The following is a 14669-nucleotide window of genomic DNA, read 5'->3' on the forward strand; positions in this document are numbered from 1 at the left end:
CACAAAGGAGGGAGAAGGAACCCCGAACAATGTCGTGCAATGCCTTATATAGACATTTTAAATTCCCTGCCCTGGAGCTCAACACCACCACACACACACACCCCATACATTATACCTACATCACAGAAATGGCGGTCTACAGCAGAAATCTGAGTGCTTTGTTAACCTCCTGTCTGCCACGTTACCTGTTTAATGGTCACTTGATTGGATTGCCTGGGGAGCCTGGCCAGTCTTTTGTAATGATAAATACTTAGTTCCTGAGCCAGGTCACAGCCTCACACCTTATTCATATCTTAAATGTGCCCTTAAGACAGGATTTGTGAAGGAAAAGACAATGGGGAGGCTTTTCCATTTTCCTTTGACCTTGCAGAGAAAACATTTGGTCAGTTTGCGAGAAACCATTTGCTCAGTTTGGGAATCAAAATGGTTTCAGGTCAGTCTTCCCGTGCTGATCTATGTACATGCTTGGTTGGTACACTTATCAACATTTAACATATATCTAAGTCCTCAAAATTCCGATCACACACCCAAAAACATATTTTAAAGACCTCTCACTGAAGAAAATGACATGTCCTTCGTTGTGTTATAAGAAAAATACTTCTAATCCTGTTATGGGGTATCTGGAGCCCATATAGAGTCTCTCAGGAGATTTTTATCGGTCAGAGAGGAAGCAGAGGCCAACCAGAGTATATTGAAAGCAAAATGCCTAGTAAGCCTGATCTTTATTCAAGGAAATAAACTGTTGCAATAGGGTCCCCACTCACCACACGCAGGAGAGAGGAGAGACCCCAAACAATAGTGTACAAGCCCCTATTTAGACTTTTGAAATTCCCCACCCTGTAGCCCAAGACCACCCCCCCAAAAAAAAATTATACATACATCGCAGGAGGAGGCGGTCTCCAGCAGAAATTTGAGTGTGTTTGCTTCTCTCCTGTCTGCCAGGATACCTGATAAATGCCTTACTTGATTGCATTTTCTGGGGTAGCCTGGCCATTCCTTTGAGATGGTGAATACTTTAGTTCCTGAATCTATACTGATAGTTTGCTCAGTTTAACAGATACTTGCCAGACTGTATTCGGAAAGGGAGGTGTAAGTCCCTAAAGTCCAAAGACCATTGGAAAGCTTTTCCCATTTCCTTCCCCCTTGCAGAAAAATATTTGAGGAGAGTCAAAATGGCTTCAGGATTGTTCTCCTGTACTATTTCATTTTTTTAAATATATCTTTATTAATTTAAAATAAATACATTTATGAGAGAACAGACGTACATACAAGTAAACAAACATACAATCAAACAAACAAATAACAGAAAAATCAAACAAACCACCACACTATAAGATACAAGATTAATATAATTATCATCAGATATACTCCTGGTATTGAACATAATTATAAAAAACTTATAGAGAGAAGAAATTTAAAACTGTCTTCCAATTAATCTCACTGTACTTTATCTATCCATTACTTTATACCGCACAGTTACATATTTATTATAGAATTTCTTTTTACCTCCCTACGAACTTATATTTTTACAATACAAGGATCAGTCTAATTCTGCCAAGATGTTTCCTTTTATTCCATGGTTTTCTAAATATTCTTTAAAGATACCCCAATCCTTATAGACTTTTTGTTTCGGTTTTCCTCTTACTCTTCCTGTACTATTTCAGACACGTGGTTTATATAGTTATGTATGTGCTTGCCTTGTCCATTTATGAACATTTATTCTATATTTGAGACCTTAGAATTCTTGTAACACTGGCCATTCCACCAGGATTCTGTCATGCTCTCTGTTTCAATGCTGTCCTCTGAGACCAAACACTCCAGTCCACCCATCTGGGCTCAGAGACTTCTAGCATTGTTATTTATATTCTTTATTTATTCAGTTCATAAACAGTGGTACCTCAGGTTACATACGCTTCAGGTTACATACGCTTCAGGTTACAGACTCCGCTAACCCAGAAATAGTGCTTCAGGTTAAGAACTTTGCTTCAGGATGAGAACAGAAATCGGGCTCCAGCGGCGCGGCGGCAGCAGGAGGCCCCATTAGCTAAAGTGGTGCTTCAGGTTAAGAATAGTTTCAGGTTAAGAACGGACCTCCGGAACGAATTAAGTACTTAACCTGAGGTACCACTGTACTGCACTTTTTCAAAAGATCTGAGGACGGTGTACGACATTAAAAACAATACAAACAATAAAAAGAAAGAAAATCCAGCATCCATGCTGTGACATGGAAGAGGGAGAAAAGCTTATTTTTCTCCTGCTCTGGAGGGCAGGACTCGAACCCATGGCTTCAAGTGACAAGCAAAGAGATTCTATCTCAACATCAGGAAGAACTTTCTAACAGCAAGAGCTGTTTGAGGAAGGAACAGTGACGACATCTCCTTCCTTGGAGGCTTTCAAGCAGAGGTTGGATGGCGACCTGTCACAGATCGTAGAACTGTGGAGCTGGAAGGGAACCCCAGGGTCATCTAGTCCAACCCCCTGCAATGCAGGAATATGCAGCTGCCCCATACGGGAATCGAACCTGCAAACTTTGGTCGTTATCTGCGCCATGCTCTAAGCTATCCAGGCTGTCATGGATGCTTTAGCTGAGATTCCTGCGTTGCAGCGGGTTGGACTAGATGACCCTCGGTGTCCCTTCCGAATCTTCACGTGTATGACCCGCGCACCCGCGTAACGTGTGAAGCCTCCTCGGGCACCCAGAGTGCGGGTGCCAAGGGGATGGTGGGGGGGAGTGGCTGGTCGAGGCATCGGCGGAAACCTCCAGGCCCCTCCGGAGCCAGCAGAGGGCAGAGGCAAGTGGCGGCCGCGCCTGGGCGCAGGAGGAAGCGCCGCCGCCTGGTTCCTGCGCCTCCTCGTCGCGCGGAGTCGGGAGGAGCCATTAAGGCGAGAGCCAAAGAAGGCGGCGCGGGCGAAGGGAGACGCGCGCATCCCTCCGCCCAGCGTTGGGGGCGCGCAGGAGGAGACGCGCAGGGGAAGCTGGCGCGCCCGCGGAGACAAGCAGCTTTGCGCGCGGGTAAGGAAAGGGGGCGCTTGGAAAGGCTGCGGTTCCCACGCCGCCCAGGGGGCCGGGGAGTTGCTGCCGGGGCCGGGGGAGAGCCGAGCACGAGGGCGGCTCCTCCACCTCCTCTTCCCTCGCTCCCTCCGCTCCTGCGCAACCTCCGCCCCTGCCCAGATCCCCGTTGCGCAGAGCGCACGGTTTTGTCCGCGCGCGCTGCGCTGGAGACTCGGGGGTCCCCGCGCGCGCCTCCGCGGAAGCAAGGCCCCTGGGCTGGGCCGGGCCGGGCGGCTCGCTCGCTCCCGCGTGAGTTTCCGCACCGGATCCGCGGCCTTTTCGGCGAGAGCCGGGAGTTTTTGGAGACGCGCGACGTGGTTTGATCTCTCCTTTTTTCGTTGTTGGCTTTCCCCAAAATCCCAAAGGTGGGCGGGATCGCGGGTCTTGCATGCAGCCCTTGGTGCAGGGTTGGGGGTGGGATCCGGATCGGGCAGGCAAGAGTTGTAAACAACTCCATCCCCCCCCCTTCCGCGCGCGCGCGCCCTTCCGCAGGCGCCGAGAGCTAAGCTCTGGCGGCGCCTATTGTCCTTCGGTGGTCATGTTTGCAGGCTGAGGGACCTTTTGAAATGCGCCAGGCCGCTGGAACCCGGACGGGTTGCGCCTCTTGCCCCGCATCCCTCTCCGGCTTGGGTGCTTTTAAATCCGAATTAGATGGGTGCTGAGCGGGCTCCGCGTGGCCGGCGAAGGGGAGCCTTGCAATGGAGATCTTCTCAATTTCTGCATGTGCCATTATTGCCGTCGATTTCCCTTCTCTGCGGAAAGGGATAGGCTAGCGCGCAACTCCGCACAAAGGAGCTTTTTCTGTCCGGTTGCGCTTCAGGACAGCGCGATCCGATCCTGGAGGTCCTTCCTGGCCACCCCACAATAGGGTCCCGGGGTCAGTGCCACGTGGGGAAAGAAACGGTGGGGCACCGTTTTGGCCCTCGAGCGCCCGGGAGTGAATCCGAATTAACACGTGTGTGTGTGCAGACAGCAGAATGAAATCTGGATCCGGAGTGGACACGCCTCTCCAGCGGGGAGATGTTTGTTTCCTTGTTAATCTTTTGGGAAGCAGAGGGGAGGCCTAAACCGGATTCAGGGAGTGTTTGGGCCTCCCCTTCCCCTTGTATGAGGAGGCAGTGAGGCCCAAGTGGTTTTTTGGGAGTGTAAACACAAAATCCTGTTGCTGGTTGTGGGTTGATGCAGGAAGAGGCCTAGGGTGCTGTTTTCAGCTGAGATTCAATCGCATGCCAGGAGATTCTGGTGGTAATAATAATAATAATAATAATAATAATAATAATAATAATAATAATTTATTTATACCCCACCAATTTGGTTGGGTTTCCCCAGCCTCTCTGGGCGGCTTCCAACAAAACACTAAAATACAATAACCTTTTAAACATTAAAAGCTTCCCTAAACAGGGCTGCCTTCAGATGTTTACTAAAAGTTTGGTAGTTATTTTGCTCTTTGACATCAGGTGGGAGGGAGTTCCACAGGGCGGGTGCCACCACTGAGAAGGCCCTCTGCTTGCTTCCCTGTAACTTGGCTTCTCGCAGGGAGGGAACTGCCAGAAGGCCCTTGGCGCTGGACCTCAGTGTCTGGGCAGAATGATGGGATGGAGACGCTCCTTCAGGTATACTGGACCGAGGCCGTTTAGGGCTTTGAAGGTCAGCACCAACACTTTGAATTGTGCTCGGAAACGTACTGTGAGCCAATGAAGATCTTTCAAGACCGGTGTTATATGGTCTCGGTGGCCGCTCCCAGTCCCCAGTCTAGCTGCCACATTCTGGTGGTGCAGTTATTAGGTCTTGCAACTGGGAGGTCTTGCAACTGTTCCCCCAAAAGATGTGGGGGGGGGGAGATCACCTCTACTGATTGAGCTACCCCAGGAGTCTAAAATTTACTCATAAAATCATAGAGTCATGGGTTCAAACCCCTTGTTGGGCAAAAGATTCTTGCATTGCAGCGGGTTGGGCTAGATGACCGTCGGGGTCCCCTTCCAACTCTGTGATTCTGAACAGGCAGTGGCTCTCCTGGGTTTTAGGCAGGGAAATTTCCCCAGTCCTGCCAGGAGACGATGCATGCAAGGTCCCTGAGCTAAGGCTCTTTGCCTTTGAAGCAGCCATTTAATCTCCCCACAAACAAATCTAAATGGATTCTCATCAAATAGCTGGTGTTGTCTAACTTTTGCTCAGAAGCAAGTCCCGCTGAGCTCTCTGGCCAGTGTGTACTCCAGCCAGTGTGTACTCTTTGCAGACCTCCTCTGTGTTTTTCCTGTATCGGACATCTGAATGGAAAATCTGTATATTGGCTTACCACCGGCACTTAATAATAATAATAATTATTATTATTATTATTTACTATTTATACCCCGCCCATCTGGCTGAGTTTCCCCAGCCACTCTGGGTGGCTCACAATCAAGTGTTAAAAACAGTACAGTGTTAAATATTAAAAACTTCCCTGAACAGGGCTGCCTTCAGATGTCTTTTAAAGATAAGATAGCTGCTTATTTCCTTCACATCTGAAGGGAGGGCGTTCCACAGGGCGGGCGCCACCACCGAGAAGGCCCTCTGTCTGGTTCCCTGTAACCTCACTTCTCGCAATGAGGGAACCGCCAGAAGGCCCTCGGTGCTGGATCTCAGTGTCCGGGCTGAACGATGGGGGTGGAGACGCTCCTTCAGGTATACAGGACCGAGGCCGTTTAGGGCTTTCAAGGTCAGCACCAACACTTTGAATTGTGCTCGGAAACGTACTGGGAGCCAATGCAGATCTTTCAGGACCGGTGTTATGTGGTCTTGGCGGCCGCTCCCAGTCACCAGTCTAGCTGCCGCATTCTGGATTAATTGCAGTTTCCGGGTCACATTCAAAGGTAGCCCCACGTAGAGCGCATTGCAGTAGTCCATGATATGAAATTTGCTCTCACTTGCTTCTACTCTGGCTCTGGCTATTTATTATTTCTTGAATTTCTACCCCACCTTTCTTCCTGAAGGAACTCAGCGTGGCAAACAACAAAGAACAATAAAAACGTCTTTTTAAAACATTCCAGTACAGCTGCGGACTGGAAACCATTAATGGCATTCATACATGCAGAGGAATAGAGTGGTTGTTCTAAAAGCTTTCGTGGAAATGCCTAAAATGTAAGAAAAATAGCTATGGGCTCTGAGTTCCTCAGGACTCTCCGTTCATTCCCAAAGTCCAATAGTTTAAAAGAGAAAGAGCTTTTCTCCTACCGTTGATTTTGGATACGTTGCAGTCGCTGTGGCAATGAGTGCCAGATATCAGTGGTGCATGAAGAAATCTTCCCTTCCTGCTGTTTCCCCCTGGGAAAACGCACTCTTTACTGCTGAATCGGAGCAAACGTCAGTTGGGTTTTCTGCAGATTGACACCTGCAATTCAGTGGTAAAAGAGAAGGTTTTCCCGGGGCTGGCAAACTGAAAACTGCCTGCACCCATGCTTTCGAAGCATGGAACCAGCAGAGTGTGTTGCAATCATCTGTTTCTCTCTCATAATGCTACAACTTGTGGACATCCAAATGTTGGAAGATTCAGGACTGAGGGAAGAAAGTCCTCCTTCGCACAGAGCTTAGTTAAACTATGGGACTCCCTGCTACAGGAAGCTATGATGGCTGGCAAATTGGATGGCATTAAAGAGGACTGGGCAAATTCATGGAGGGGGAGAGGGCTATTGGGGCTACTAGTCAAGATGTCTGTGCTCTGGCTCCACAGGCAAAGGCAAAAATGCTTTGGAAAACCACTTGCTGGAAGCCACAAGGCTTTGGGTTCAGGTCCTGATTGTTGTTGTTTAGTTGTTTAGTCGTGTCCGCCTCTTTGTGACCCCCTGGACCAGAGCACGCCAGGCACTCCTGTCTTCCACTGCCTCCCACAGTTTGGTCAAACTCATGCTGGTAGCTTCGAGAACACTGTCCAACCATCTCGTCCTCTGTCGTCCCCTTCTCCTTGTGCCCTCCATCTTTCCCAGCATCAGGGTCTTTTCCAGGGAGTCTTCTCTTCTCATGAGGTGGCCAAAGTCTTGGAGCCTCAGCTTCAGGATCTGTCCTTCCAGTGAGCACCCAGGGCTGATTTCCTTCAGAATGGAGAGGTTTGATCTTCTTGCAGTCCATGGGCCTCTCAAGAGTCTCCTCCAGCACCATAATTCAAAAGCATCAATTCTTTGGCGATCAGCCTTCTTTATGGTCCAGCTCTCACTTCCATACATCACTGCTGGGAAAACCATGGCTTTAACTATACGGACTTTTGTTGGCAAGGTGATGCTGGAGATCAAATGGGCAGGTATAGGGTAAGGCGGTCTCGCAGGTAAACACGTCCTGAGTTGTTCAGGGCTTTATACCTTAATACAGTGGTACCTTGGTTCTCAAACTTAATCCATTCCGGAAGTCTGTTCCTAAAACCAAAGCGTTCCAAAACCAAGGCTTGCTTTCCCATAGAAAGTAATGCAAAACGGATTAATCTGTTCCAGACAATTAAAAGCAACCCCTAAAAGAAAAATTTAACATGGATTTTAGTACTTAACAAAACCATTGATCCATAAAACGAAAGCAATAAACAACGTTAATGGTTCTTTTGCCTTCGCTGCTTTTAGTTCCACGCAGTCACAAAAGCAAAGTCGCAAGTCACAGCCACAAAAAGGGAAAAGCCACACAAACAAAAACACACACACAAAAAAAGCAAAAGCACCAAACATAAGCTCCAAATATCATCTCAGAACACTGCAGTCAGAAACCGAAGACTTCTCTCGGAATGGTATGACTCAAATTAACAGTGCAACACTAAAAACAGAAGCTCAGGACTCAAAACGGAGCACATTCAGCTTCCCAAACGAAGTTCGAAAACCGGAACACGCACTTCCGGGTTTGCAGCGTTCGGGTTCCAAGTAGTTCGAGAACTAAGCTGTTTGAAAACCGAGGTACCACTGTAGTAATATCTTGAACTTAGCCTGTTAGCAGATGAGCCACCATGGCATATCTCTGAGCAAACTACTCCAGTCAGCACCCTGAAGGACCAGGTGCGCAGCCTGGGAGTCATTTTGGACTCACCGCTGTCCATGGAGGCGCAGGTCAACTCTGTGTCCAGGATGGCTGTCTACCAGCTCCATCTGGTACGCAGGATGAGACCCTCCCTGCGGACTGCCTCACCAGAGTGGTGCATGCTCCGGTTATCTCTCGCTTGGACTACTGCAATGCACTCTATGTGGGGCTACCTTTGAAGGTGACCCGGAAACTACAACTAATTCAGAATGCAGCAGCTAGACTGGTGATTGAGAGCGGCCGCCGAGAACTCATAACACTGGTCTTGAAAGACCCACATTCGCTCCCAGTACGTTTCCGGGCACAATTCAAAGTGTTGGTGCTGACCTTTCAAGCCCTAAACGGCCTTGGTCCAGTAGACCTGAAGGAGCGTCTCCACCCCCACCGTTCTACCCGGACACTGAGGTCCAGCGCCGAGGGCCTTCTGGCGGTTCCCTCCCTGTGAGAAGCCAAGTTACAGGGAACCAGGCAGAGGGCCTTCTTGGTGGTGGCACCTGCCCTGTGGAACGCCCTCCCACCAGATGTCAACGAGACGAACAACTACCAGACTTTTAGAAGACATCTGAAGGCAGCCCTGTTTAGGGAAGCTTTTAATGTTCGATGTATTACAGTATTTTAATATTTTGTTGGAAGCCGCCCAGAGTGGCTGGAGAAGCCCAGCCAGATGGGCGGGGTATAAGTAATAAATAATAATTATTATTATTATTATTATTATTATTATTATTATTATTATTATGCTGCAGCATTCTGCCCTTTTTCCACCTCACCCTCTTCCTTCCCTTCCAGGTGCCCTTGGAACGAGACTGCATGACTCCGGAGCGAGTCTCCAGTCCTCATTCGGTTGACGCCACCCGCAGAATCCCACCGGCTTTTCCTCGCGGGGTGGGAGAAGCCTTGGCCCGTAGCCTTGCCCCCGCGGACCACCCAGCCGCTCTGGCCCCTGCTTCCTCCCGCTCTCGCTGGCTCGCGGACTCCAATGTTTTCCTCCGCGGCCGAGAGGGACAAATTGGGACCTCGCTTTGACTCTCCCCCTTCCACTTCCGCCGCCGCCGCAGCCCAGGCCAGCGCGACAGGCCGGAAGAGGAAAGCCAACTTCTCCAACGACGAGACGGAGACCCTAGTCTGGAATGTAGTGCGGCATTTTAGCGCTCTGTATGGGTCGGAATCCTTCCGGGCTCACCCCGTCCGCCGGAAGCAGCTCTGGACCCAGATCCAGAGCCGCGTCAACTTTCTCGGGTACACGGAGCGCTCCATCGACGATCTCAAGCACAAATGGCGGGACTTGAGGCTGGACGTCAAGAAGAAGATCACGGCCAAGAGGCCGCCCCCGGTGCACCGGCCAGGGGCGCCCCACAAACCCCGCCTCACGCCCCTGGAAAAAATGGTGGCCTCCACTTTCCTGCAGCCGACGCATGACTCAGAGCCCGAAATCGTCTTGGACCCGGGTGAGCGTCCGTTTATTATCACCGTATTTTTCGCTCTATAAGACGCACCTGACCATAAGACACACCTAGTTTTTAGAGGAGGGAAACAAGAAAGCAATGCAAGGCCTCTTGAGCGAAGAGGCAGGAGTGCTCCCGCTGCGCTCAGGAGGTTTTGGGTTGCTTTCGCTGAAGCGTTGGGGGGTGGTGCAGTTTATACCTGGGTGAAATTTATTTATTTATTTTATTTAATTTTTGTTAGAGCGTTTATTAATTTTCCAATAAAAAACATCCAATTAAAAGATCAAATTGTCTTCCGAATTGTAATTTTGATTTTGCGACTTCCCACAGTCTGAACCTCGGAAGCATATCCAAATCTCATGGAGGGTGGATTTGATTTAAATCAAATCTGTTTAAATCACTGTTTAAATCACTAGGCAGTAAGACTTCATTTAAATCATTTTTTTTTTACAGAAAGACTCATTCTTGCTGGTATCATCTTAATATTTACAATCAGATGAAAGTTTCATTTTTGGAATAGTAAATTTTCAGAGTAGTTTTTACAGTTATATCAAAAATTACTGATTTGGTTGTACTATTAGAAACACAAAAGACAGGTTATTATGAAATTGTTGTTTGCATTTGGACAACTTTTCTGCTGTACCTTATTGGAAGGAGAAAACAATCATTTCCTTAATAACAATTTAAACGATTTATTTAACTAAAACAATAACATTATAGCATTATGTATCCATGTTTCTTAACTGATGTGGTTAAACAGGGTGTTTTTTTTAAAAAACTTAGACTGAGTTTTAACACACATGAAAAACTTCAAACAAATCCTTATTTCCTGATGAATAGCCTTTGGACTAGTATGTAACTTAAATAGAAAACTATCTTTAGAAAGATTTTTCCTCCAAAAGCATTCTATTTTAAAAATCCGATTTAAATTTTAAAAAATCCAATTTAAATTAAAAAAATCTGATTTAAATAAAAAAATCCACGTTAAAAATATTTTTTTTTTTAAAAAAATATCATTGATTTTTATCCACCCTGGTTTATACCTTTTCTACGAGGCTCCTCCCGCTGTTGACCGCTGCCTGACGTTGACTTCAAGGGATAATGCGACGCTTTGCTTGTTTTCTTGCCCTGCAGAGATTTTCTTCCCTGGAGCGTTCAAGCAGTCCTTTGTAGCTTTGCAACCGGGCCTCAACCACCCCAGTATCTACATTGACACCAACGGCCAGCCCTCCTCTCTCCCTGACGTGGAAGGCTCCCTGGTGCCTCGCGTGGGGGTCCAGAGCCCGGACCCCTCCTCTATGCTTTGCGAATACAGTCGAGGCGAAGGGCAGAGCAGCTCAGGTGGGTATCGCTGGTGCCATTGCATACGGCCTGGCCATAACAATAACAGCAATTATAATATTTATTACAATATTTATATGCCATCCAACTGCTCCAGCCGCTCTGGGCGGCTTCCAACAAACTATAAACTCACAGAAAAACACCACATATTAAAAGCTTCCCGATACAGGGCTGCCTTCGGATGTCTTCTAAGAGTCAGGGGGCTTTCTGCAAACAGGGAGCCACCACAGAGAAGGCCCTGTCATGGGGTCACTGGGTGCAGAGCTTGTTCTCTGCCCCTGAGCTTCATCGCTTCCCTGCTGTAGGTGCTGCTGGAAAATCCTTTGGTGTGGAAATCAAGTCAAGATGAGTGCCTGTCTTTAACTGCTCACCTCTTGGATTTGGAGGGGAAAACTGAGGAGGCGGTGGGTGGTGCAGACTAGAGGCTAAGAATAAAGCTGCGTGTTTCCCACCATGTTTGATAATTGCACGCCACTTCGGAAATTAAGCGGTTTATGAATGAACTTGCAGCCTCATACCCGTCATTTCTGGACAGTTCTGAGAAACCAGAACTTTTGATTTCGGCAGTTATAATCCGTGCCGTTTTGAGATCCAGCAGTTAAAAATCGGTGCCCTTTTGAAAGGTTCCTTCCACCATCTTGGTTCGTAATGGCGTCCGGTAGTACCCAAACATAGAGGGAAACCTGTTCCTTCATCTCTGGAACCGCCGTGCAAAATTTGGTCACGATATATTAATACATAGTGAGTTGACAAGCTTCCCAAAATACATACCGTATTTTTCGCTCCATATGACGCACCTGACCATAAGACACACCTAGTTTTTAGAGGGGGAATGCAAGAAAAAAATATTCTTTAAAGGGAGCGCTGAGCATAGCCTGTATGCATCCCAGGCTCTGCTCAGCGCTCCCTTTCACAAGCCGTGTGGAGCGTGTGTGCGGCGCTTGCAGGCTTTTCCCCGAGGAGGGAGAAGGGCAGCCCATCACTGGCGGGCTGCGCTTCTCCCTCCTTGGGGGAAAGCTCCCAAGAGCCGCACACACGCTCTGCGCGGCTCGTGAAAGGGAGCGTGGCTCTTGGGGGCTTTTCCGGGACGTGGGGGAAGAGGCAGAGCACGGCTAAGCCAGAAGCTAGAACAGCGAGAGGGAGTGCAGCAATCCCTCTCACTATTCTGGCTTCTGGGATAGCTGCACAGCCTGCATTCGCTCCATAAGACGCACACACATTTCCCCTTACTTTTTAGGAGGGAAAGAGTGCGTCTTATAGAGCGAAAAATACGGTGTCAAGCTGGCAGGCTGTGTGTGGCGTTGCCCAGTAATTCTTTGAAACCTGGATCCTGAAAGTTTTTCATCAGCTGCGTGAAAGTGCATGACTGACTTGTCAGAGTCTGTGTCTGCTTAAGCTTATATTTCCTGCCTTGATATCATTCTCTCGCCCGTTGTAGCTGAATCGGGACCAGAGCTACGGACCCCGGAAATGTCTGCCATGTCCCCCCAGCTCCGAAACGAATCCCTCGTCTCCTACGCTTCTGAGGAAGAGGATCAGGACGGCCCGGAGGCGGAGGGCAGGATAAGTCTCCAAGCGGCGCTGGAAGCTCGGCTGTCGGCCGAAGAAGACCTGAAGTTGTCCGGCCGGCAGGCTGCGATGCTTATCCGCAGGTGCAACTCTCAGGGGTCGGCCGCCTCCCTGCCAGAGGACGCTCTCAGCCACGCGGATGCTCACTCAGACTGGGACCATGAGGGGGGCACTGACGTCCCCGCCCTGGGCCGCTCCCTTGACGCCTCTCGGCCGGAAGAAGAGGAGGTGGCCAGCCAGGCCGCAGAGACGGGCTCCTTGCCCCGGGGGCTTCTGGGGCCTGCGTGGGAGAAGCAGGAGGAGGAGCAACACTCACGGTCTCCTCTCCACACCGGGGCCCTCACCGAGGAGTCCTTGCCATCCTCTGCTTCACCTCACGCAGACCAGGCGCCCGCCCCGCGGGCCTTGCCCAGGGGGATGGGGTGTTCCCGCCGGCGCGAGGGTGGCCGGGAGACCTGGAGGACTAACATCCGGCGGCTGATGGACATGGAGGACCAATGGGACCAGCTGTACCACCAGGAGCTCGCCATGTGGCAAGAGGAGAGGGCCCAGCAGCGAGACGAGCGGGCCCGCGACAGGGAGCTCCAGTTCCGGCTCCTGGGGGTCCTCACCGACATCCGGGATGAACTGCGGTATTTGCGGCAAGAGAGGGCTGTGGCGCGGCAGGACAGGGCCGCGGCCCGGCAGGAGAGGGCGTCGCAAACGGTCGCACCGGCGGCACACGCCTCCTCTCCTCCAAAACCCGAGGCAGCCCCTCCAGAGGCGGCCCCCGACTGCACCCCTCTCTTCTTCCCTCTTAAAGCCGAAGGGGGCCTTTCTGGACTGCACCCGGGGAGCGTCGGCCGGGGGGAGGCGGCCAGGGCAAGGCGGAGCCCTCACGGCGTCTCCCGCCGGGGCCGGGGCCGTCCGCGCGGCTCCACGTCCAAGCACAGAAGGATGTTTGTGCCCAGCAGCTAGGGGCAAGCGGGCGGTTCCTAAATCGAAATCAAATAGACATTTGTGTGTGTACAGAGCTCCGGAATTTCCTCCAGGTGGGCAAACGGAAGGCAGAGAGAACAAGAGTGCTTGTGTGTGCACCTGATGACAACGTGTGGGAATATATACAGTGGTACCTCTGGATGCGAACGGGATCCGTTCCAGAGTCCCGTTCGCATCCGGAAGCGAACGCAACACGCATCTGTGCGGGTCGCGATTCGCCGCTTCTGTGCATGACGTCATTTTGAGTGCATGCGCAAGTGGTGAAACCCGGAAGTAACGCATTCCGTTACTTCCGGGTCGCCGCAGAGCGCAACCCGAAAACGCTCAACCTGAAGCAACTTCAACCCCAGGTATGACTGTGTAAGGTTTCGTTGCACGCTGTGCTTGGGCTTTGTACGTGGACCCGAAAAGGATTCGCGAATGATTGTGCGCAACCGCTCAGCCCTTGGCAAATGAATGCATGCAGTGGTGTTTTGAGTGCGGGGAAGTGGCAAGGGGGTACGGCTACCCTGACGGAAGAAATTTCGCCTGCGGTGTCCCCTCCATCTACAAATACCGAAACCTGGGTGGCGGGGAAAGGGCTGTCGATAGGCCGCAAGAAACACAGAGCCCACCAGCGAGGGGCGCTCTGCAGTGGAAGAGAGTGCCGCCGGACAGGGCATTCGATGGGCATCTGGCTCTCAAATTTAATACCAGGGCAGCCATAAGCAAGGGCAGAGAAGGGTGTTAGCTGGGAAGGACACACTAAGTGTGCGTGTGATGGAGTGTGTGTTTGTGTGGACAAATGCAGAACATGTTTTGTATGAGTAGGGTTGTGGGTTAGTTCTGTCGTTCAAGCATTTTCTGCAACTCATTTAACGGACTGATTTGCCTATGTATCTATAAACACTTTTTGGAAAGAAAAAGCAAACAACCAGCCGAACGGTTTGTCTTGTGTATTTAGTTACTGGGGAAAGACTCGCAGCAGACCCTTAAAAAAAAAAGAATTGATGCCAGAGGTCACTTTTGACAATAATTCCCCCCCCCCCAACCGATCGTTTCTGATTTGGGACAGAGTTTACTTTGGGGGGAGGAGGAGAGAGCCATAAAACATTGCCAACCTTGGGGTGCCTTTTGCCTTCCCATTTGCATGATGCTTCAACATCTGGGACCCTCCAGATGTTTTAGACTTTCTAATATTATTATGAGTATTATTTACTGAATTCATGCACTGTCCTATACCCGGAGGTCTCAGTGCGGCTCACAGAAAAGATCGCAATACA

At 50.0% G+C, this 14669-nt stretch overlaps 1 protein-coding gene across 3 annotated transcripts; it reads left to right on the plus strand.

The window, feature by feature from the left end:
* Positions 1 to 2784: 2784 nt before the first annotated feature.
* Positions 2785 to 14329, plus strand: LOC310746062 (uncharacterized protein). 3 transcript variants are annotated; one of them, XM_083579730.1, is made up of 4 exons: positions 2785 to 3013; positions 8864 to 9522; positions 10654 to 10860; positions 12299 to 14329. In XM_083579730.1, the coding sequence occupies exons 2-4, from the start codon at positions 9054 to 9056 to the stop codon at positions 13384 to 13386; spliced, it is 1764 nt and encodes a 587-aa protein (XP_083435856.1). In that variant the 5' UTR covers positions 2785 to 3013; positions 8864 to 9053; the 3' UTR covers positions 13387 to 14329. The 3 variants fall into 3 exon arrangements, with proteins under 3 accessions (XP_083435856.1, XP_083435858.1, XP_083435857.1); XM_083579732.1 differs by having other exon boundaries at positions 2851 to 3301; XM_083579731.1 differs by lacking the exon at positions 2785 to 3013 and adding an exon at positions 3319 to 3417.
* Positions 14330 to 14669: the final 340 nt, after the last annotated feature.

The sequence above is a fragment of the Podarcis filfolensis genome (genome assembly GCF_964270895.1).
Source record: "Podarcis filfolensis genome assembly, chromosome: 12".
Classification (NCBI taxonomy): domain Eukaryota; kingdom Metazoa; phylum Chordata; class Lepidosauria; order Squamata; family Lacertidae; genus Podarcis; species Podarcis filfolensis.